Source organism: Miniopterus schreibersii (genome assembly GCF_964146895.1).
Source record: "Miniopterus schreibersii genome assembly, chromosome: 11".
Taxonomy (NCBI): domain Eukaryota; kingdom Metazoa; phylum Chordata; class Mammalia; order Chiroptera; family Miniopteridae; genus Miniopterus; species Miniopterus schreibersii.
The window spans coordinates 4,434,809-4,455,382 of record NC_138111.1 but is presented as its reverse complement, the minus strand read 5'-3'; the positions used below and the strand labels follow the sequence as shown (position 1 = coordinate 4,455,382).

The window sequence follows — 20,574 nt, the reverse complement described above, 5'->3', positions numbered from 1 at the left end:
CTACATTTCCACTGCCTCCACCTCCTCCCAGTGGAAACAGTCATTTTCTGGTGTGCTTCCCAGTTCTTGTCTGCTGGCTGAGCTGCGCTGTGCTCCTCCCGTAGCACCCTCGGCCAGTAGTGCCGGTAAGAGGAGGAAGAGTGCCTGTGTGCTCAATTCTCCAGTAAGTTTGTTACATGCTACCTCTCTGCACAACAGGCCTGTGCAGTGGGCGCCTTATTCCTTCTCACAATACAGAAATGGAGGCGCCGCCCTGCCTGGGTAGCTCTGTTGGTTAGAACATTGTCCTAATTCTCCAACATTGCGGGTTCGATCCCCAGTCAGAGCACATACAAGAATCAACCAATGAATGCTTGAATAAGTGGAGCGACAAATCGATTCTGTGTGTGTCTCTCTCTGAAATCAATAAATACATTTTAAAAATATATTTTAAAAAGAAAAAGAACATCACCACCTTGGCCAGGTAGTTAAATTGGCTGGAGTGTCGTCCTGATTCACCAGGGTGTGGGGGTTCGATCCCCAGTCAGGACACATACAAGAAACAGCCAATGGGTGCATGGATGGGTGGAGCAACCGATGTTTCTCTCTCTCAAAAACAAACAAAAAAGAACAGCACCTTCTTATAGGACTTGAAGCTTCTGAGAAGCCATCTTTAGTCACCTAGTGATAACTATTTCATCAGGAACAGTGGAGGGCTTCCCATGAGGTGGCAGAGGAACAGATCATGTGGCAGAAACTCTGTGATGCCCCCTCGGCAGGCAGCAAGCTGGGCGGGGAGCACTGGCCCTTTAATGGCCAAGCCCCCAGTTTGGGTTCCGATGGCAGTTGATAAGGGAGGGTCTTGGATCCCAGGGACACAGGGGATGCCCAGGACCCAGGGCTTCCAGGAGCTGCTCACCAGATTTGCATACTGGACAGCCCGCCCCACTGGGCCACCATTCCAGGGAGCTGCTCACGCTGCCCGGAGAGCCCAAGGCGCCTGCCAGCCCAGGTCAGTGGGTTCTGTGTTAAGTTCCTTTCCCTGCTAACTGTGACAGGGCAGCTGGTTGGGGAGATTTATGTCCCCATCTCCCCTTTCCTTGGGCTCTGCTCTCCCCCTCCCTCCACACTTCCCAGGGTCCCAGTGGACCTTCCACTAACCTGAGTCAGTTGGCCACTCTAATCCTGGTATCCAGAAAGCCATTTCTAGCCCTAACTGGGCCACCATCCTTCACTGTCTTCCCTGGCCTCAGTTTCCCAGGTACAGAAAGAACAGTTTAGGCTGGAAGAAGCATCAGCTCTTGACATTTCACTGTGCGTTTCCTGCTGATTCTTTCCTTCCAGGCCTTTCCCCAGTGTATGCCCCTCCCCTGCGGACCTGTCCCTTCACTCCCGTCTTCCTCTCACCTGCAGTAACCACCCCGAGCCTCAATTCCCCTGCACCACCTCCCCTCCTGATGCCAACCTCTCTAAGGTGACCCCGTAGGTTGTCCCACCCTAGGGTGACAATTCAGTTTGCTTGGCACTGTCTCATTTTAAAACGGAAAGACCCTGTCCCAGCAGTCACTCAGCCCTGGGGATGAAGGGACCTGAACTGTCCCTTCCTCAAGGTCCCCAGGCTCAGACTTTTGCTGCCCCTCCCCACCCCCATGCTTCTCTGTCCCTTCCTGTCCCTGCCAGCACCCTGGCCCTCACTTATCCACCTCCCTCACTACCAAGGGCTCATGGGAGCACGAACAGCCAGCCCAGGCCACAGTGCCTGCTGGGAGGGACACACAGTAGGTGCTTAATAAAGACCCTCCCAATGAATGAATCCTGGAATGTTTGCTTTCACTTCCTGTTGGATTTAAACCTATCCTAATTTGCTTCAAAGTCCCCACAACTAAATCTGTCTGCCCTCAACCTTGCCCCAACTCCAGACCGGGGGGTCTCAGGGATGGCCCCCCTCCAGGCAGTGGGGGGGGTTTCCAGGCACCCATCAGGCGGGAGGCCAGCAGGCAGCTCTCCAAGCAGGAATCCCTGGAATGTGGCTCCCAACGCCCCAGCCAGGCCCCACCTGTTCCGGTTTGCAAATCCCCTCCCCAACAGGCCGGCCTGCTGGCCTGGGCTTAATCTCTCTGGTTAGAGAGAGGGGCCCGACCAGGGAGAAAGATACAGTTCGTGTGACTAGCAGGTGGAAATCAGGGGCCTAAAATCCAGGGGAATTTTTTTCAAAGCCTTTATTTAGATTTTTTTTGGGGGGGAAGGGTGTTGTGCAGCAATGGTTCATGGGGTCATTTTTAAGGAATATAAATCTCGCTGCTAGTATTCCACCTGTTTCCCTGTCACGTCAAACTATTTCCATTTGTCCTTACTATTAAAACCCCCGCAGCTGCTCTTCCTGAGCTCCTACTGTATGCCTTTCACTCACCAAGGGTTGTAAATACAGTCTTCCTAAATCCCAAACTGGAATGTAAAATATGCTGATTTTTACAGATTAGGAAAATGGAGGCTCAGAGAGCCTCAGTGACTTGCCCCAGGCCACACAGCAAGGAAAGGACTGGGCTGGGGTTGGCCCTGCTCTATGGGCCTCCAGCGTCTCCCTGGAACCACACCACCCTTGTGGGTTTGCAGACACCATTTCCACATTTCCACACGAGGTGACTGTGATCACAGCAGCTGTGCAGCCTGCCTTCTGCTCAGCTTCTCAGGGGTTCCTACATGCCCCCGCCAGCCTGCTCCATGCCCTTGCATGGCCGCAAGGGTTTCGGGTCTTTTCTGGGCTTTCACGACTATGGATTGTTTCTATGGAATAAGACCCAGGAGCCCCGGGACAGCCTCAGGAGGTGGGAGTATTGTACATGGGGATACAGGCCAGCGTGCCAGCCTGCGGGGCACCCCTCACCTGGCACTGGAAGGGCACCCGGAGCCCTCCACACCAGCCCCCGCCTTTCTGGGTTCCCATGGCTCGCTGAGAATTCCCCAACAGGAGCAACTGGCCTAAAATAGAACAGCTGACACAGTGAACCAGGGGCCAAAGTCCCAGGCCTGTGCCCGGGTGCGGGGGAGGCCAGCCACAGGCCAACTCCCGCCAGCCCTGCTCCCCGCGCCTGCCTCCCACTCCCTCCGTCCTTCGAGGCTTTGAGTGCCCCTGAAAGCAGCTAAGGGCCAAGGTCTGTAGGGAACTCGGTCGAGGCCGCTCCGGGGCTGGCGGGAGCCCGACTTGGGGGACAGAGGCCGAGGCTGAGGCTGAGGCTGAGGGCCAGAGCCCGCAGGCAGGAGGCAGGTGCCCGCCGCGGGCCTGCTTTGGGAAGAGGTGGCAGGCTGCAAAGTGGGGCCGTTTGGCTGGGTCTAGGGCAGAGGGGGTGGGGTGCGGATGGTTCTGGATTGTTCTAATACCAGACGTGGATTCCCCATCAATCTCTGGGTATCCTCTTCAAGCTGTCGGGGACCAAAGGGGGAGGGACTAGGAAGGAGGGAGGTCCTGCAAATCATAGAAACAGTGGTTCCTAGAACGGAGTAAGAGCCTGACCTCCGTGGCCGCTTGGCACACAGACGCCACTCCAGGCTGCCCTCGGGTGCTCGCCGCAGCGTCAGGTATAACTGTGAAATCACTGGACACGGCCTAACTGCCCATCCCCAGGGGCCATGTGAATCCTCAGCAGCGCTTCGGGTACTGGGACATTCTGCAGCCACCTAATGAGAGAGGGAGCTGGGGACATGGTGCCATGAAGGGTCACTCGTGGCATCCTGAGAGAAAAAAAGCAAGCCATGGAGAACATGCGCAGAATGATGCAATTTCGCAAAACTCTATGTGGGGAAAGAGACAAAGTGAGACTCAGCAGCGGCAAAGGACCCCGAGGGCACAGACCTGTCCCAGGGTACCTGGGGAAGGGAAATTGCAAGGCTCCCAGGGGCGTCTCACTTGTGATCACTTTTTCTGGCTATGGTATGAGGGTAACAGTGGCCTCATAAATAAGGCCGTGCTCCCCCCACCCCCATTTTTTGGAAGAGACCGAGAAGGATCAGTGGTCATTTTTTGTAAACGTTGCATAGGATTCACCAGCGAAACCATTTGGTCCCGGGTTTTACTTTGTAGGAGGTTTTCCGCTGCCGATGCCATCTCTTCTTATGGCTTATTCAGATTGTGTGTTTCCTCCCGAGTCAAGTTTTGGGGCTCATGCGTCCCTAGGAATTTGGCCACGTCGTCTAGGCTGTCCAACTTGTTGGCTCCCAACGGCTTCCGCTGCTCTTACCCTTTTTACCCGTCGGGTCAACAAGGACACCCCGCACTCGTTCCTCGTTCTGGTAACACTCCTCTCTTTCCCAGGTCAGTCTCGCTAAAGGCTTGTCGGTTTTGTTGATTCTACTCCTCCCCTGTAAAAACAACTTTTAGTTTAGCTGATTCTGTTTTTCTATTTTTCACTTTGCTTATCTCGACCCTAATCTTTATTATTTCCTCCCATTTGCTTGCTTTGCACCGTTTATTCCTGTTCTGGTTCCTTTAAGTGAAAGTTTAGGTTATTGAGGTATTTCCTTTTATTTTATTTTTAAAAATTTCTTTATTTATTTCAGAGAGAGAGAAACATTAATGATGAGAGTCACTGATCGGCTGCCTCCTGCATGCCCCCGACTGGGGATTGAGCCCGCAACCCAGGCATGTGCCCTGACTGGGGATCGAACCGAGAGCTCCTGGATCCTGGGTCGATGTTCAACCCCTGAACCGTGCGGGCCAGGTTGTCATTGATTTCTTGCTTCATCCTATTATGGTCTGAGGAGAGACTCTGAATGATTTTAATTTCTTTTAAGTTATTGAGACTTGTTTTGTGGCCTAACCTATTGTCTGTCTTGGAGAATGTTCCATGGGCACTTGAGAGGAATGTGTATTCTGCCATTATTTGGGGGGGGTGTGTGTGTGATCCATACATATCCATTAGCTCTAGTGGCCTTATCGTGTTATTCAAGTCACTTATTGCCTTGCTGGTCTTCTGTCTAGTTACTGAAAGTGAGGTACTGGAGTCTCCAACTGTTATTGTTGAACTGTCACTTCTCCCTTCCATCCTGTTTTTGCTTTATTGGTTTTGGGACCCTGTTGTTATGTGCATACACGTTTATCATTACATGTTCTTGGTGCATTGAGCCCTTCATCACCCTCCATCAGTACCTATCAAGCAAATAAGGAACGAATGCATGTACTATCTTATGAATGAGAACTTACACCTCATTTATCCTTGCGACAATCCTCTGAGGCAGGTATTTTACAGATGGGTGGGCTAAGACTATTACCTGTCTTCTTGCTTCTGTGGTCACATTAATGCAGCACAGCCCACTCTTTCCGTTCATACCCAACACCTTTCCACTCTGTGCTTTTAAGGACCTTACTGTTTTTGTGTAAATAATCTACTTTGGGGGCAGGAAAACTGGGAAGTGAGAAGGCGTATCTCCAAGTTCCATCCCCTCACTGGGATTCCGCACATCTTCCTAAGAACCAGTTAATGAACTCAGACTTGGGTGTTTGATTCCTCAAATACTCCCCTCTCCTCCCCTATCAAAATGCAGGCTCTTGGAATATATTTTGCAAGTAAAATGTAAACCCCTATCTGGGTCCAAACCATGGCTCAGGCTAGTGATTTAACCTCACTCTGCCTCTCTTTTCATCTGTAAGGTAGGTCTAATAATCCCCACCCCATAGAATTGTCTGGTGATTCAGTGAAATTATACATGTAAAGCTCCTGACACAGTGTCTGGCACATAGTAAGTGGTCAGTAAATGATTATATAATTAGAAACCTCTGCTCCCCACCCTCCAGAGCTCTCTGTAGCTTAGTGTTTGCTTGGTGGAGATAGAAACTCCTTTTTTCTTTAGTTCTGAAAGCTGATCAGTCTCCTGGGAAAGGACTCACAATAACTAAACACTTAAGACACTAATGTATACCCTGTAATACAATAACATAACTGCTCTGTGCCTTTAGGGGCCTGGTGGATGAAGCCTGCAAGAGGGAGGAGGAGGCAGCTGAGGCCCCAGGCCCTGTCCTAGCCCAATCATGAGTTTAAGGCCAAATGGGAGCCTGAAGGTCAAGGCTATAGGCCTCCTCTGGGTGTTGTAGGGGTGAACAGGGCAGCTGCCTCACCTGGTGGAGGTCTGGCTGCACTGATGTTTGCAGATGGAGGCTGGAGGGTGGGACAAATGTGCAGAAGAGAAAATTTATTCATTCAGCAAGTATTTCTTGAGCACCCATGAGGTGCCAGACCCGTTGTGAGCCCTGGGGATATAGAGCCTGGCCTTCATGGAGCTGCCACTCTGGAGTGGAGAAGCCAGTAAATAGGCTCTGTAAGTAAGAGACCAAGGCAGAGCAGTGAGCTATGACCTAGGGAGGCCACAAGCCCCACCTTTCCCATCTGCCCCTTCCCCTCCCCCAGTTGAGGATCAGGTCCTATTTTTGTCCCCCGTGACAGATGAGGAAACTGGGTTGGGGAGATTAAGTGGCTCCACTTGGGGTATTCAGCAGTTGCTGGTGGCCCAACCTCATGGTGTTGAAACTCCAAGAGCCTGGGAAGGGAGAGAATAGTGCTGGTGGGGACAGTCAGAGTCACCCAGATCCCCTTCCTAAGGCAGTCCTGCTTCCCAAAAGGTCTCAGGGAGTGGCACTTAAATTGAACCTGAGGAGGTGAGCCCAGGGGCCAAGATGCCCAAGTTCAAGTGTCTGTCACATTGTTCTTACAGACTCTGCTCCCCAGGCTTCTTCAGGCGCAGGGAAGGTCACTCCACTAAGCCACCCAGGCCGAACATGAGTGGGCAAGAGAGTTGGGGGGGGGGGGCATGGGGAAGGGAGAGGTGGGACCTGGGTCCTTCCTTCAGAGCCAGGTCCCCAGGGAGGGCCTAGATGCCTGATATGCTCCCAGGGGGCACTCGTCTGGTCAGTGGTAGGCCCAAGGAGGGTCATCAGCATCCAGAGCATTCTGTCAGCAGCCTTGACCAGCCTGGCTGGTCAGGGGCAGGTTCTGCAAGGTGAAGACTAGGTGGAGAGGTTCTTTGTTTTGGCCTTAGGGGGTAAGTGAGGTGGGATCTTTTTAAATAATTAAGCGGACCATCCTGATGGCCAGAATGCCCAAGAGAATGAGACCCAGATGGCAGGACGTGGGCAAGGCCTTGGAGGTGAAACAGAAATCTGTAAGGGGGGTTACCAAACCAAAGCTTAGAGATGCATGCAACCAGGACAATAGCTCTAAGGAACCATTGTGCAGACCCTTACCTTCCCAGACCTTTTCCCCCTTGTAACCTAAAAAGGCAAAGGTCTTCCCCAGCCAGAGCCCTACTCTGGAGCCTTGCCAGGGGCTGTAAGATGTCCTGGACACAGCAAGGAACAGTGGGGGAGGCTGGGAAAGGCTTGGGCCTCTCCTGCAAACTGTTTCCCAAGACTCTGGGCTTTGTTGTCTCCTCTCCTACATATTAGTTCTGTGACCCAGAGCAAGTTACTTCACCTCCCAGAGCCAGTTTCCCCCCGTGTAAGCCTGGGGCAGACCACCTGTCCTGGGTCGGTGTGGGCCTAACCCAGCTCACTGGAGCCTGCACTCACTTCTTTGGCACTCATCAAAAAGTGTGCTCTTTTGGGGCAGTGGAGCTCTTGCTCAACCTCAAGTACACCCAATGACCCCAGGGGCTTGGGATGGGTCCAGCCCACAGGAGGAAATTGCACCTTGAAATTTGCAGGTTCAGCGAGCACCGAGGGAAATTTGTTGTTTGACGTTTTTATGGTGGGTCTAATATACACAACGTGCTGCTACCTTAATTTATAGCTGGATAAAAATGTACTTATGTATACAGCGGAGTAATTGCTACCTAAAACACGATCCTAAACATGTCCACGAGCTGAGCCTCTCACTTTACAGAAAAAAGGGCCAGGGTCCTTGTTTTTACCTTTGCGGCCCACTGCTGGAATCTCAGGCTAGAGACCTTTGGCTTCCTGCCTGTCTTCACTGGGCAGATGGGGAAACTGAGGCTAGGGGTGAGGTCTCCAGGCAGTCTGGCCAGTCGGGGTACTTGGGCTCCCCCAGACGTTGTGGGTACAAAAGGCGGGTGGGGGAGGTGGGTGGAGGGAGGTGGGTAGACAGGGGCGCAGCCGAGCAAAGCTCCTCCCCCGGCGGGGCCGCCCCTGCGCGCGCCCCGAGGCCCCGCCCCCTCCCGCGCGCGCCCCCGCCAGGCTAATTAGCAGCGCGGTTTGTTTACAAACAAGGGCGCACCGCAGGTGCGCGCCACCCCGGCCTTGCGCGACCCGGTTCCAGGGCGGCCCCCTACCCTCGGCTCCGAGACCCCGGGTGCGTTTGGCAGCGGGTAGGCGGGCAGGCGGGCGATGGCTGCGCTCCCGCCTTTTCCACGCCTCCCGGGGGCACCAGGAAATTCGCCTAAGGCGCACGTCCCCTGCGCCGGAGGGAGGGCCGCCCGGGGTCCCCGCCTCGTCGTCGGGGTCGGCCGGGTGGGCGGGAGCCCCGCCCCAGCGCGCCCCCCGGGCCGGGTCCCGGGGCGGGTGGCGGGCGGGGGCGCGCGGGGTGGGGCGCGGCGCCGGCGGGGCCGGGACATGTAGTCTGCGCGCCACGGCCTCCCCTGGGCAGCCTGGGCGCGGTCCGGACCGTGGACTACGACTCCCGCCAGGCGCCGCGGCGCAGCGCATGAGCCCTGCTCGGCTCCGGCGCGTCTATTATGCTGCCGGGGCCGGCGAGCCAAAGAGGAGCCGGCCGCGCGGGCCGGGAGGGGACGGCCGCCGGAGCCGCCGAGGCCAAGTACGCCTTTCTCTTGCTTCCTTGCGCGCGCGGGGCGGCGGGCGGCGCGGGCGGCGGCGGGCCGGGCGGGCCGGGCAGCGCGGCCTGGAGCCCCCGGCGCAGGCCGCCGGCGCGTCCGGGGAGCCGGGCGCCCGGGTCGCCGCCGCCTTCGCCTTTGTGCGCGGCCACGATGCAACAAAGCGCGGCAGCCGCCCGGGCCCCCTCTCCTCCGCCCTCCGCCCGCTCCCTCCCGGCTGCCCGCGTCCCGGGCTCCGGGGCGTCGCCGCGGCCGGGGCGCGCTGCCTGGAGTTGGCACGGCCCGCGCGCCCCGCGCCAGTCGGCCTCCCGTGCGTCCTGCCTCACGGAAGGGATTTTTTTTCCCCCCATTCCTCTGCCCGCCATCTTTTGGAGGGGAAATCGGGGAGGACGCGGCGGGGAAGGTGCGCGGGACGCGCCGTGCGCTCCGGCGCCACTTTCTTTGCTCCCGCCCCGCCCGCCGCGGCTCCCTGCCGCCGCCGGGAGGCTCGCGCTGGGGCCCTGGAAGCGGCCGGGGCGGGGGCGAGGCCAGGCCCGAGCCCCGGCTCTGCGCGGCCGCCCAGGAGCCGGCAGCGTGGCTTGGGGGGCAGCGCCCCCCCCCCCCCGAGTTAGGGGCCCAGCGATCACTTGGAGCCCCTTTGCAGGGTCGTTGCAGCCAGGCCAGGAGGAGACGCAGTTCCCGTTTTGAAATCAGCCTGAAAATCGCTGAATTCGGGCGAGGTCGAGTTGGAGCGGGAGGAGCGGGGGCGCTTCCTCTGTTTCCTACTCCGGGTGGGCATGTTACAAGCCCATCGAGGAGACATGCTCACCCCAGACCTCGAATGTCCACACGTTCTAGTGGGCTCCCCGTGAATAAAGCTAGGGGTACGCGGGAGGCGGATCCTCTCTTTCCACCGGTTGCTCCTACGGGGGCAGGGCCGGGAGGAGGCCTTGGAAGCTTCCTTTCGCTTGGAGCCTGGGGTAGTTTTGGAAAGAAAAAAGCAGAGGCACTGAACGAGGGTCTGCTAGGAGACCCACCTGGGCGGGTTTATCTTGTGAGTTCTCTCCCTCGGGCCCGATCCCTGCGTGTCCTGCGATCCTTATGTTTGGCTGAAAGCTTTCTGCCCCGAAGTTCATAAGGGTGCCCCCAACCCACCCCCCGGGTTAACTGAGTCTTTTTGGGTGTGCGTGCGTACCAGTGGGCTCACTACCCTGCTGGAGAGGCCCCTCCTGGTCAGGCTCTGCCGCCCCCCCACCCCACCCCCCGCAGGGAGGACCTGGAGGAAAGTGCTTTCTCCCTCGCTCTTGCCTTTAAAATGGAGCTCTGTTCCTGGATCCATGGAGTGGCCCCGAGGAGAGCCTTAAACCTGTGCGAGGTTGCCTGGTGTGGCTTTCTTCTGCGGGGAGTACTTTTGGCTTTCAAGGGGAATCGGGGAAAGGTCTGAACCCCTGCCACGGTGAACCCTCAGGAGTTAGGGACTCCTTCCCCGCCCCTCCCCCGCAGCTCTGAATGCGGGCCTTTCATTTGCAAATAAAGGTCTGTGTTTGCCCTTTTCTGTCTTGAGGCCTTGATGTGTGCTGGTGGTTGCAGATCAGGAGAGATTGGGCACGCACCGTGACCGGACTGGAGGCCACGCCAGGAGGTGGGTGGGTGGGTGGGTGGGGGTTATTTCTCTCAGACCTTTCCTGTAACCTGGGGGTCCCATGCCTGGGCCCTGGGTGTCAGGAAACCTGCCTTCAAGCGGCTCCTTGGTGGCTTAGATGTAGTCCCAGCCCTGCCACGGAGGTCCAGGGACGAGGGATTGAAAATGCTTTCTAAGGGTGGACAGTCAGCCCCGTGGTGCTGTTTGTTTTCTTTTTGGGAAATGGAGTAATTACTATTCTTCGGCGGGCTTGGGAAGTGAGCTTTGCAGAAAGGGGTTTGTAAACACTGCTCCCGCCTTTGACTCAGCGAGCCCAGCAGCCATGGCAGAAAGTGAAAGTGGGGTGTGTGTGGAAAGGCCAACCGCTCAGCTCACTTCAGGCGCCCTCTTCCTTCAGGTTGGCGAGGTGCCAGCCGACGACAGTGAGGTGCACAGACACTTCCTGGTTCTTGGTGGCACAGCGGTCCCTGGGGAATGCTGGTCGGAGGCCCCCAGAGTGGAGTGGACCAACAGGTCGCCAGCTTGGTGCCCAGCACCCTGTCTGGCTAGCTTTCTGTCCACTGCTGGTGGGCCCTGTTGTCACTGGGAGAGCAGTGTTCCTCCGAGAGTCCATGCAGAGGCCCTGTTGGTGAGGGCTCCCCCCCCCCCCCCAGACCTACAGCCCACCCCCTTCGAGCACAGCTGCGACTGGGAACTTGTCTGAGGCCGCTCTGCAGGTGTCTTGGTTTTGGGGGCAGTTCTAGCACTTGACTCAGTAGTATGGGTGGCGAGTGGCCTGGTCCTTCCCTTTTGTCTCCCTGACTGGTCATCAGGCTGACACCCTTGGGAGTCTGCAGGCCATGCACAGGCAGGCCCGGAGACCTTGCATCCGGGGGCTGGTTCTTGTTGGAGCGTTCTTACTCGGAAAGGAAACTTTAGTGAACTGTGGCTGAAAGCAGTGCCCTGCCTGCTGCATACTTGCCTTCTGGGAACTTAGGGGGTGAGAACTCAGCAACTCAGGTCTGCTCGGATACCCTCCATCCCACCTACCCGAGGCTGTGCCCCCTTATTTCAAGAGATCAACAGGTGTTTGGGTCGGGTACTTCTCACGGCCCAGGTGGGGACTAGTGCCTCGAAGTTTCTCAGTATCCCTATGATGATGAAGCCCTTGGACATGCACCCCTGTCCTGGGTACCTGTGCTCCTGCTGTCAGAGAGTCATGGTTCAGGATCCTTAGAGCAGGGACAGTGAAGCAGGCTTTGGACTCTGCTGCTCAGTGCCTTGGGCTGAGTGTTTTTCTCCTGCTAGGTTTTAACTACTCAGAGAATCAGGTCTCGATCTGATCTACCTCTTTTTTATTTTTTAGGGCGTTTATAGCCTCGAGTTAGAGCCAGCAGAAAGATGTTTTGGAGGGAGCCCCCCTCCCTCCTTGCCGCAGGCCCCTAAAGTGTTGGGATAGTCATCAGGAGTCAGTAAGGTGTTGGGGGAAGTACTTTTCCAGCTCCTTGGTTAATGTCCTTCAGGTGCAGTGATGGTTCAGTGTCCCTTAGTCAGATTTTTCTAATGTGACAGGACGCTGGGCTTGGTGACTGGTGTGGCAGCATTTCCAGAGTGATGTTTAGGAGGGTGATGGTGGGGCCAGAGTGGGGGCACCCATGTCACAGGTACTAAAGTGTCGTGACTAGCTGGGGTTCTGCTGGCTGTGCCCCCTATGTGCTCTGTCATCTTAGCTACCTCCAGGCTGTTGTGGCCAGGCCGTTTGTAGGTGTGGGATGATGGGAGCCCCCCATGCAGGCAGCCAAGAGCAGAAGGGGCAACAGTGAGTAAAGCCTGCAGGAATTGCTTGGTCAACACACAAGCAATGTGGGGTGTAGTAAACACCCCAGCCCTGGTGGATGCAGCTTCTTGGACGGGCGTGTGGGAGCCCGTGGGTGGGCATTGTCAGTGGGGGTGGGTGACGGGGCAGGACCTCCTGGTGCTCCCTGTGCTCAGGGCAGTGCTGTTCCATCTCCAGGGCTCCAGGCTCTACACAACCTTCCCTGTGGGCAGGAGGGAAATGCACCTCTTCTGGACAGGTGTGGGCACCTGGGGAGTCTGTGTGTGTGTGTTTGTAGGGGGTGGGCATGAGATCCTACCAAAGACCCTGATTCACTGAGGACTGTGCCATCCTCGGTCCTGCTCTGGGCTCACCAGCTGGCTGCCCATCATGCTGTTGATCCCAAGAGGCTGCTGGAGTGAGGGGTGGGCAGGGCCACTGCATTGGATGTCAGGGTGGGCCCGTGGCTCTGGGCTCCCTGCCCTCTCTCCAGCCGCCATGCATCTTGGCTCCAAGACCTCCCAGCCCCGGGACCCTGCTCTTGGCCTCGTTTTCCATCTCTTAATGATAGAGTAAGAGGCCTCTGATAGGGGGCCACTGCCAGCGGTCCGAGGGTGACACCTGGCAGAGGACAGTGATCTGAGGAGACAGCCATTTCCTTGGGCAGGTTTGACATGTCTGGTGGTTTTCTCCAGTTTGGGGTTGCTGACCTGTATTGGGCGGTGAATGGGAAGGTGTTTGGATAGGAATTACAGGGATGAGGGCTGGGCCTGGGTGTGAGTCTGCACCCCACCCTGAGCAGGTGGAGGGTGGCCCGGTGCCTCAGGTCTCTGGTCTTTGTGATGAGGGCTGGCCAGACGCTCAGGAGGTTCTCTCTCCTCACCCTCTGTGATCCTGGAGACGAGCTTGGATAGAAGGGCAAGGCTGTGCAGAGGACATTTAGGCGTGGCATGGGGCGAGTTGGGTTCAGGGCCTTGTTGTGTGCGGCAGTGACCTTCCCGGCCTCCAGTTTTGTGCACAGGCCAGGGTGCTGGTGGTTTATAAAGCAGCACATGCTAAAGATGTGGGTTTGCTTCTGGTCCAGGAGAAGAAGGGCCCTAGAGCTTCCAGCTCCCTTCCTGTGATTTGACAGACCAGTGCCTGTGTGGACAGCACTGGGCACCAGGTGGACCTGGCTGTAGCTTTGTTCTAGAAAGTCCTGGGGTCGGTGGAGCTTCAGGTATACTGAGCCTTGGTGCCCACAGGGTCAGAACCCTATAAGCAGGACCATCTGACCTCTATGGCCCTCTGTGGGATGGCCTGGCCCAGAGAGGACAGCCCTCCTCCTCCCTCTTCAGGACAGAGTCTGGGCACTGATCACGCCGTCCTCAATCACCTGAAAACATCGCCCTGTGGAGGGGTCTTTCAATGCAGTGGTGGCCTGGCCTCTGGGAGGGGCCCTGCAGGGGTGCATATGGGGCAGCTAGGGCTCCCCAGAGGACCGACACCAGGTTGCAAAAGTGAGGCGAGTGGCTGACCCCCCACAGGTGAGTGGTGAGCCCTGCTCGGCAGGGCTGGAGGCACTGCTGTAGTGGGTGTCTTGGCTCCCAGTTAGGTTGACATTCTGTCCAGAAAGGAAGCCTTCCGAGGTGGGACTGCTAGGTGCCCGGGTCCCGCAGCTGCTGTGGGTACAGAGCCAAGAAGACGCGGGCGGTGTCTGGAAGGGAACCATGGCTGCTGGTCCATCTGTGTCCCGGTATCTGAGGACAGTCCTCCAGACCTGGAAGAAAGGCCCCTTGGTCCGGCCCCTGTCTACTTGCCAGGCCCCTGTGGCTGGAAACCCCTCCATCCGGTGCCTGGAGGTGAGCATCCCCTGCCACCCCTTGGGGTTGGCTCTCGGAGAACACCAGCTCTGCCTGAGGTCATGCTGAGGCTTGGCGTTGTGGCAGGAGGGCTAGTGCTGCGGCTGCCAAGTTTTCTGGGTGTTTTTATAGTGGCTTTCATATTTGTGGGTCCCAGCTCACTGGGCTGGGTCCTTGCTTTTGGAGAGGAGGTGTGGTCTAGATCCAGGGTGAGCTTGGGGCCCTGGTTGGGGCCACCTTGCTGTGGGCAGAGGTCCCTCAGATGACAGTGTGGTGGCACTGTTTCCTTCCCTGGGCCGGGTGTGCTCCATGGGTGGGAGGTAGCACCCAGCAGGGCCCAGCAGAAGGTGGGTCCTCACCTGCCTGTCTGCCCTCCCCTGGGGCCCCTCACATGGCTGCCCTGGGGCCCCCTCCCCTGGCCTCACAGAAGGAGGCAGTTGGCTCCGTCTGTCACTGAAGCCGCTCTGCCCTCACAGATCCTGTTTCCTGAGGCCGAGGCTCCAGGGCGGCTGCTGGTCCACGTGCCTTTGGAGGCTGGCCTGGCCGCCTGGGGTCTAGGAGACTGGGCAGCTACCCTCAGACTGGCCCTTCCCTTGCCCTCAGCTCCTTGTCCCAGCAGGACTGTTGAGAAGGTCCCGAGAGGGCCGTAGTGGGGGTCGTGTGTGGGGTGGATGGTCTCGTTCAGGGCCTGGCTTTGCCACTTTCTAGCTGGGTGACCTTGTGCCTCTTCACCTATGAACCTCCACCTGGAAAACGGAGTTCATGTGACCCCCACCACTCCAGGCCAGGATGCAGTGGGAAGCCACCCTCGGGGGTACAGAGAGCGAGCCCCCCACTCCCCAGGAGCCCGTGTTTGAAGGCACTCTTGCTGGTGGGGTTGGTGCATCTGAGCAGGGCAGGAGGGGAAGCCAAGGAGAGTACAGCTCTGTCCCTCCTCCCCTCCCCCGGGCCCTCCTGAGATGGGTACTCACCCCCTGGCTTTCTTCCTACCTCTGCCTACCTCCCTCATTGGTGGCACTGTCCCCCCCACACAGATTCCCTCCCCTCAGGCCCTCAGATGTCCCCAAGTTAGGAGCCTCTTGAGGACCCTTTGGCTTGTATCTGTCTCTGACCCCTGCCCTTTGGTGGTCCCTGCTCCTGTGGAGTTGTGACAGCCTTGCTCCTTCATGCCCCTCCCCCAGCCCCAGGCCCAAGTGAGGGCTCCCCGCTCTGGGCTGGGCCAGCCTGGAGCTGCCCCCTTGGTCTGACCCTTGCCCACCTTCCAGGCCTCGTCCTTCGCCCTCCATCCGGTGCCTGGAGGCCAGCATCCCCTGCCGCCCCTGGGGATGGGCTGTCTGAGAACACCAGCTCTGCCCGGGGTCGTGCCGATGCTTGACGTCCTGGCAGGAGGGTCGGTGTGGCTGCTGTTGGATTTTCCTGCTCTTTCTATGGTGGCAACTGGCCAAAGGTCCCCACCTGCTTCGCTGTTTGTCCAGGACACTGATGCATCCCTCTGGGCTGAGCAAGATTACAGGGGCTGGATTTCTGTGTTGTAGTCGGGGTCCCAGTTCTCCAGGAGGCAGGTCCAGAGGCCAGGTCCAGGGACCTTGGGAAGGGGCGGGGAAGCCTGTCTTTTTGTTGTGTTGGGGGGCGGGCCGGGTGTTGTGGGGTGCCTCCCTGCGAGTTGGCTGCTCCCACCCCTGCAGTCCAGCACAGGACCCTCGGGCGTGCAGTGTGTGTGACTTGGAGGGCCGGTGGCCGGTCAGTGCGCCCCCCTCTCTGCTGGCTGCCCACTTTGGAAACCTCCGTTTAGCACTCTGGGTCTTCAGGATCCCACCAGAACCCCAGAGCTGGGTTTTGCTTGCTGTTTGAGGGCTTTGTGGTTTGTGTGTTTCCGCTCTGGGCAGTTTCAGATCCTTGTGTCAAAGGCAGGTTGTCCGACTTTCACCAGGTTTGCAGGTGCTGCCCCGTCCTCGGTGGGGGCCCTGGGAAGTAGGGAGGTCCCTGAGCTTCAGTTTCCCTCTTAGAAACGGGCCCCCATCCCTGCCCTGCTGTGCCTAGTGCAGAGTGGGCACTCGGCAGTCCCTGAGGGAGCCCCACTCCCCTGGGGGGCATCAGGAGGGCACCACCGTGGTGTCCCAACACCGTGACCAGGAGGGTTGGCTACACAAGGGGAGTGTTGTCTGCAGTGAAGAGCTCTCGAGTGGAGTGGCTGCCAGCGGGCGTGTGGTGGGTGCCACACAGGAGCTGCTCCGCCGCGGGAGGCTGGTGGAGAAGTGAGTCGCCCCTGCGTTCGGTGTACTGGCAAACCTGTAGGCCCCCTTTCACAGAGAGGCTGGAGGGTGGGCAGAGACCGCGCCACTCTGGTGGGTGGCCACGTGGGTGATTCCACAGCTGTCTTTGGTGGATTTTAGACCCCACATCTCTTTGCCACTCTGTCTACTACTGATTTTTGGTTCAAGGCTGAACCCTGGGGGAGGGTCAGCTATTGGTCTGTTTTAATTTCTCTCTGGAAGCTGCAATTGTCTTCTTGGTCTTGGAATGTGGCCCTGACCCCCCACCCAGACTAGGGCAGCTGAGGGGACAGCTGCTCTGCGTGGGGGGCGGCGCACCCTTGCTTTGCGCTGACAAGTGGGCTCTGTTGGGATTTGTTGGGTAGGCTGGGTGATATGGGTGTGGCCGGCTGGACCCCAGGGCTGGCAGGTCTGCTGAGGCCGAGCAGTCCCTCTTAGGGGACACACCCTAGGAGTTCCCCTTTAGGGAACACAATGGGCTGCTGGGCCTGTCCCCACACCCTAGGGCAGCATCCCCAGACCTTGGAGGGAGAGACACAGAGCTCTGAGATGCTGGACTGTCGACCAAGGGCATCCATGGGAACCCCTGACCCTGTGCCTGACTGTGGTTGGTGTTTAAGCATTTTTTCAGAATAGAAAGCCATCAAATTTTTTTTTTTGCAAAGGTAACAACACGTTCTACAAAGAAAATCCGTTTAGAAACGAAGCAAAATGAGAGAAGGCAGCCCCTGGGGGTCAGTGTGCACTGCGGGTGTGGGGTCTGTGGGTGCCCAGGTTCTCATCCTCTCCCTCCCTCCTGGTGGGGATCCCCCAGTCGGCCTGCGGGTCTCCTTTCTCTTGTCCACACCTGCGGCGTCTCTGTCTGGTCTGGAGAAGCTTCCAAGGGAAAGGAAAGGCCAGGCTTTCACTGTATCCACCTGGCTTTGAGAAGAGATGACTGCATGTGCAGTCCCTTGGATTGGGGGGTACCCGTCTGCCAGACATGTGCCGGGTGGGCACTTTTTGTCTGTGTCCCTCTGAGCCTCATAGACCCTGCTGGGTCAGTCTCCACCCCTTGAAGTAGAGCCGGATGAGGCAGGTTTCACTTCTGGCCGCTGTGGAAGGGCTCCCAGTGGCCTGTAGTGATCACTGGCATCCAGTGAGCATGTATGGGGCCAGGCACTCAGCTCAGGGCTCTTGAGTATGTCTGTTGGGAACCTTTGGTAGTGCCAAGAGGGCACCTGGGCCCTGCTGGTGTGCGGCAGAATTCCGGAAGCCCCTTTGCCCAGCTTACGGCTCCTGCTGAGCCTCTGGGCTGCTGTGCTGCCCCTGGGCATCTACCCCAAGTCAGGGATGCATCCTGTGGTTGTGGCGGGACCTGGCTTCCTGCTCAGCCATAGGTGTGGGGAGGTGGTTGGAAGACAGAGGGAGGCTGAGGGCCAGGCCAAGCCTGCATGAGCCACGCCTATCTGTCCTTGAGCTTGGAGGAGGCCAGTCTTCAGCTTGGCTCGTAGCCTTGGGCCCTCCTGTGGGCCCCGCATCCCCCGCAGCATTTTCAGACCCTGGCTGTATCCTGCCATTTTGCTGGCTCCCCGGGCCATGTAGCAGCTCTAGGTACCCACCTGACCCCTGGGGGTTGACTGCACTGGGAGCAGGTAGGAACACGGCCTGTACTTCCCCACTGTAGCTCCTGGGCCCCTCACGCAGCAGCCGACAGAGCAGGCCTGTGCGGGTCTTGCTATTTATTTGTTCAGCACCAGCCTGAGTGCTGTATGACCGACTCCTTCGATCTCAAGCCTCGTGGGGACACTGGGGGACTATATCCCGTGGCTGGTGATGGGCAGAGCTGGGATTGGCACTGGAGGCTGGCTCCAGCAGCCCTGAGATGCCCAGGGTTCTGGGAGGTTCGGGGAGGCCCTGCAGGGGGTGGCCTGAAGGAGGCGTGGGTATGAGTGAGGAGGGCATGGGCCCTGCAGGCCAGCTCAGGGACGGTGCTCTTATGCTGAGGGCCTTGAGTGGGGAGGACAGACCCCCAGGGAGATTCTAGCAGGAGGCAGTGGCACTTAGACCAGAAGTGGTCGACTCTGGACGAGTTTGGATATGCTGACCTGCTGGCAGTGGGCGTGGGGCAGCAAGGTGTTGATGACCCAGGTTTGTGCCAGGCTTGGGCTTTCTGTCATGATGGCAAAGATGCAGCCTCATCACCATCAGCACCAGCTGACCTACCTGCTGAGCCATGGTGCTCACCGGGACAGTACCCTGGGTTGGTGAGGTCCAGGAGCATGAGAGGCGCCAGCTCACTTTGGGAGGGCATGGAGCAGAAGAGCTGGGCTCCCCATGTGACAGGCTGGGCACCTGGTGTATGACCCAGGGCAGGTTTGCTTGGTGGGTGGATGTGCCTGATGGCTTTTTTGAGCCCTTTTCACTATTGGCTGCAGTGAGGAGAGAGTAGGTTGCTAGTCAGTGTTTCACAACCAGCTCTGGGGGATAGCCTTGACTGTGGCATGTGCCAGCGAGCCTGGTGCAGACACTCCACATGGCAGATTGCAGGCTACCAACAGGGTGCCGACCAGCTCTGGAAGTTCTCCGGGTTTCACCGATCTGCTTTCGGGAGTTGTGGGGTGGCTGGTTCCAGTGGTGAGAACGTGTTCTGCTGTGTCCTCCCCAAAAGCCATCTGGCCCTTTATGTGGTGGGCGTTGCCACCAGCCCTGCCCCATCTAAATGTAGTGATTAGTGCCCAGCCGGCATGGCTCAGCGGTTGAGCATCGACCCTAGGATCCAGGAGATCGAGGTTTAATTCCTGGTCAGGGCATATGCCCGGGTTCCCGGCTTCACCCCCAGTAGGGGACGTGCAGGAGGCAGCCAATCAATGACTCTCTCATCATTAAAGTTTCTGTGTCTCTTCCTCTCCCTTCCTCTCTCTGAAATTAATAAAGACGTTTAAAAAAAAGTGATAAGCATACGCCAAAAGCTAAAGCTTGGCAGCGTACACAGGTGCCTCTGGCCTTCAGGTTCCATGTGCTGCCTCCCATCTGCCTGTCCTGCAGGTGAAAGTGGGGCTCTCTAGTTGGTCTCCTAATGGCATTTGGGCTGTGGTGGTGCTTCCTCCCCACCTCTGCACTTGGGGAACATTCGTGAAAGCTAAAGGGGGGCCGGGGCGAGGTCTGCAGCCGCCCCCCCCACCCATTTACTGAGCATGCAGGGTCAGATCCACCCGTTCCCGCCCTCTGGATTGGCTGCGGCCAGCAGTGTCACAGCCTGGCTGCCATCACAAACCCAGAGCCGGTTCTCGCGGTTACCGTAGAACCTCACTCGCTCGGTGAGCGGCCTCACTCGAGGGTCTACCTGCCAGGCTCGGCTCTGTGGGGTCGACGTAGCTCTCTACCTGTGAATCGTTCACTAAAACCTTGCCATAGCCAACAACAGTGTGGTCAGCCCAGCAGGCAGACAGTGGGCGGGCAGTGAGCCGAGTCTGGTTCTTGGCCCCCACCTGGACGGCAGCCGCCTTCCCACCCTTGTGTTTCCCCACCTGCCCAGGTGGCACGTGCTCATGTGATCTCTTGTCACTTGTGTCTCTCTGTTCACCTGCTTGAGACCACTAGAGAGTGGTTCTGTGGCAGGTGAGGGTTGGCTTGACCAAGGCAGTTGGCTTTGCTGTGACAACTTGGGTGTGCTGGGGGAGCCCATCGAAGCTGGGTGAGGCAGCTGGGCCTGGGGTCACCGGCCATTCTCTGCTGTCCCTTCTCCCCATAGGTGCTGCCTGGTTGGGCCTGGAAATGGGATGTCGAGCCTCTGCGTGGAGCACAGAGGAAGCGAGGGCCTCCCTGAGCCGCTGCTGTGACGGCCAGTGAGTGAGCCGCCGGAGGATGTCCACCACCACGACGACAGTCACCCCCGCGGGGATGCCTGTGGCCCCAGGCCCTGTGAACCCGCCCCCGCCAGAGGTCTCCAACCCTGCCAAGCCCGGCCGCAAGACCAACCAGCTGCAGTACATGCAGAACGTGGTGGTGAAGACGCTCTGGAAACACCAGTTCGCCTGGCCCTTCTACCAGCCCGTGGACGCCATTAAGCTGAACCTGCCCGTGAGTGCCCTCCCGCTGCCCCTGACCCTCTGTTGCCCCAACTCATGGTCGGGCTGCCCGAGTTGGTGGTACCTTGGCATAGCTGGTGCCTAAGATGTGTGGCTGGTGCTGGTATGCCAGGCACAACCCGTGCCTCCAGCAGGGGGACAGCTCAGAGCCCATAGTGACCAAGGAGAAGAAGGGTGTTGGAGAATGGAGGGCGGCTGCCCCCAGGTGCAGGGAGGAGAACCT

General features: G+C 58.1%; 1 protein-coding gene across 6 annotated transcripts in view; it reads left to right on the top strand.

Annotated features, from left to right (window-relative positions):
- The first annotated feature begins 920 nt into the window (after positions 1-920).
- BRD3 (bromodomain containing 3) overlaps positions 921-20,574 on the top strand; it is a 37,013-nt gene continuing 17,359 nt past the window's right edge. For 2 of the 6 annotated variants that reach the window (XM_081151575.1, XM_081151574.1), the window contains exons 1-2: positions 8,632-8,735; positions 20,015-20,343. In XM_081151575.1, the coding sequence (XP_081007701.1) occupies positions 20,128-20,343 (216 nt within the window). In that variant the 5' untranslated portion in view covers positions 8,632-8,735; positions 20,015-20,127. Of the gene's footprint in view, positions 992-3,113; positions 3,132-8,147; positions 8,274-8,562; positions 8,736-20,014; positions 20,344-20,574 lie in introns of those variants that run through there. The other 4 variants (XM_081151572.1, XM_081151573.1, XM_081151571.1 and 1 more) reach the window with 4 other exon arrangements.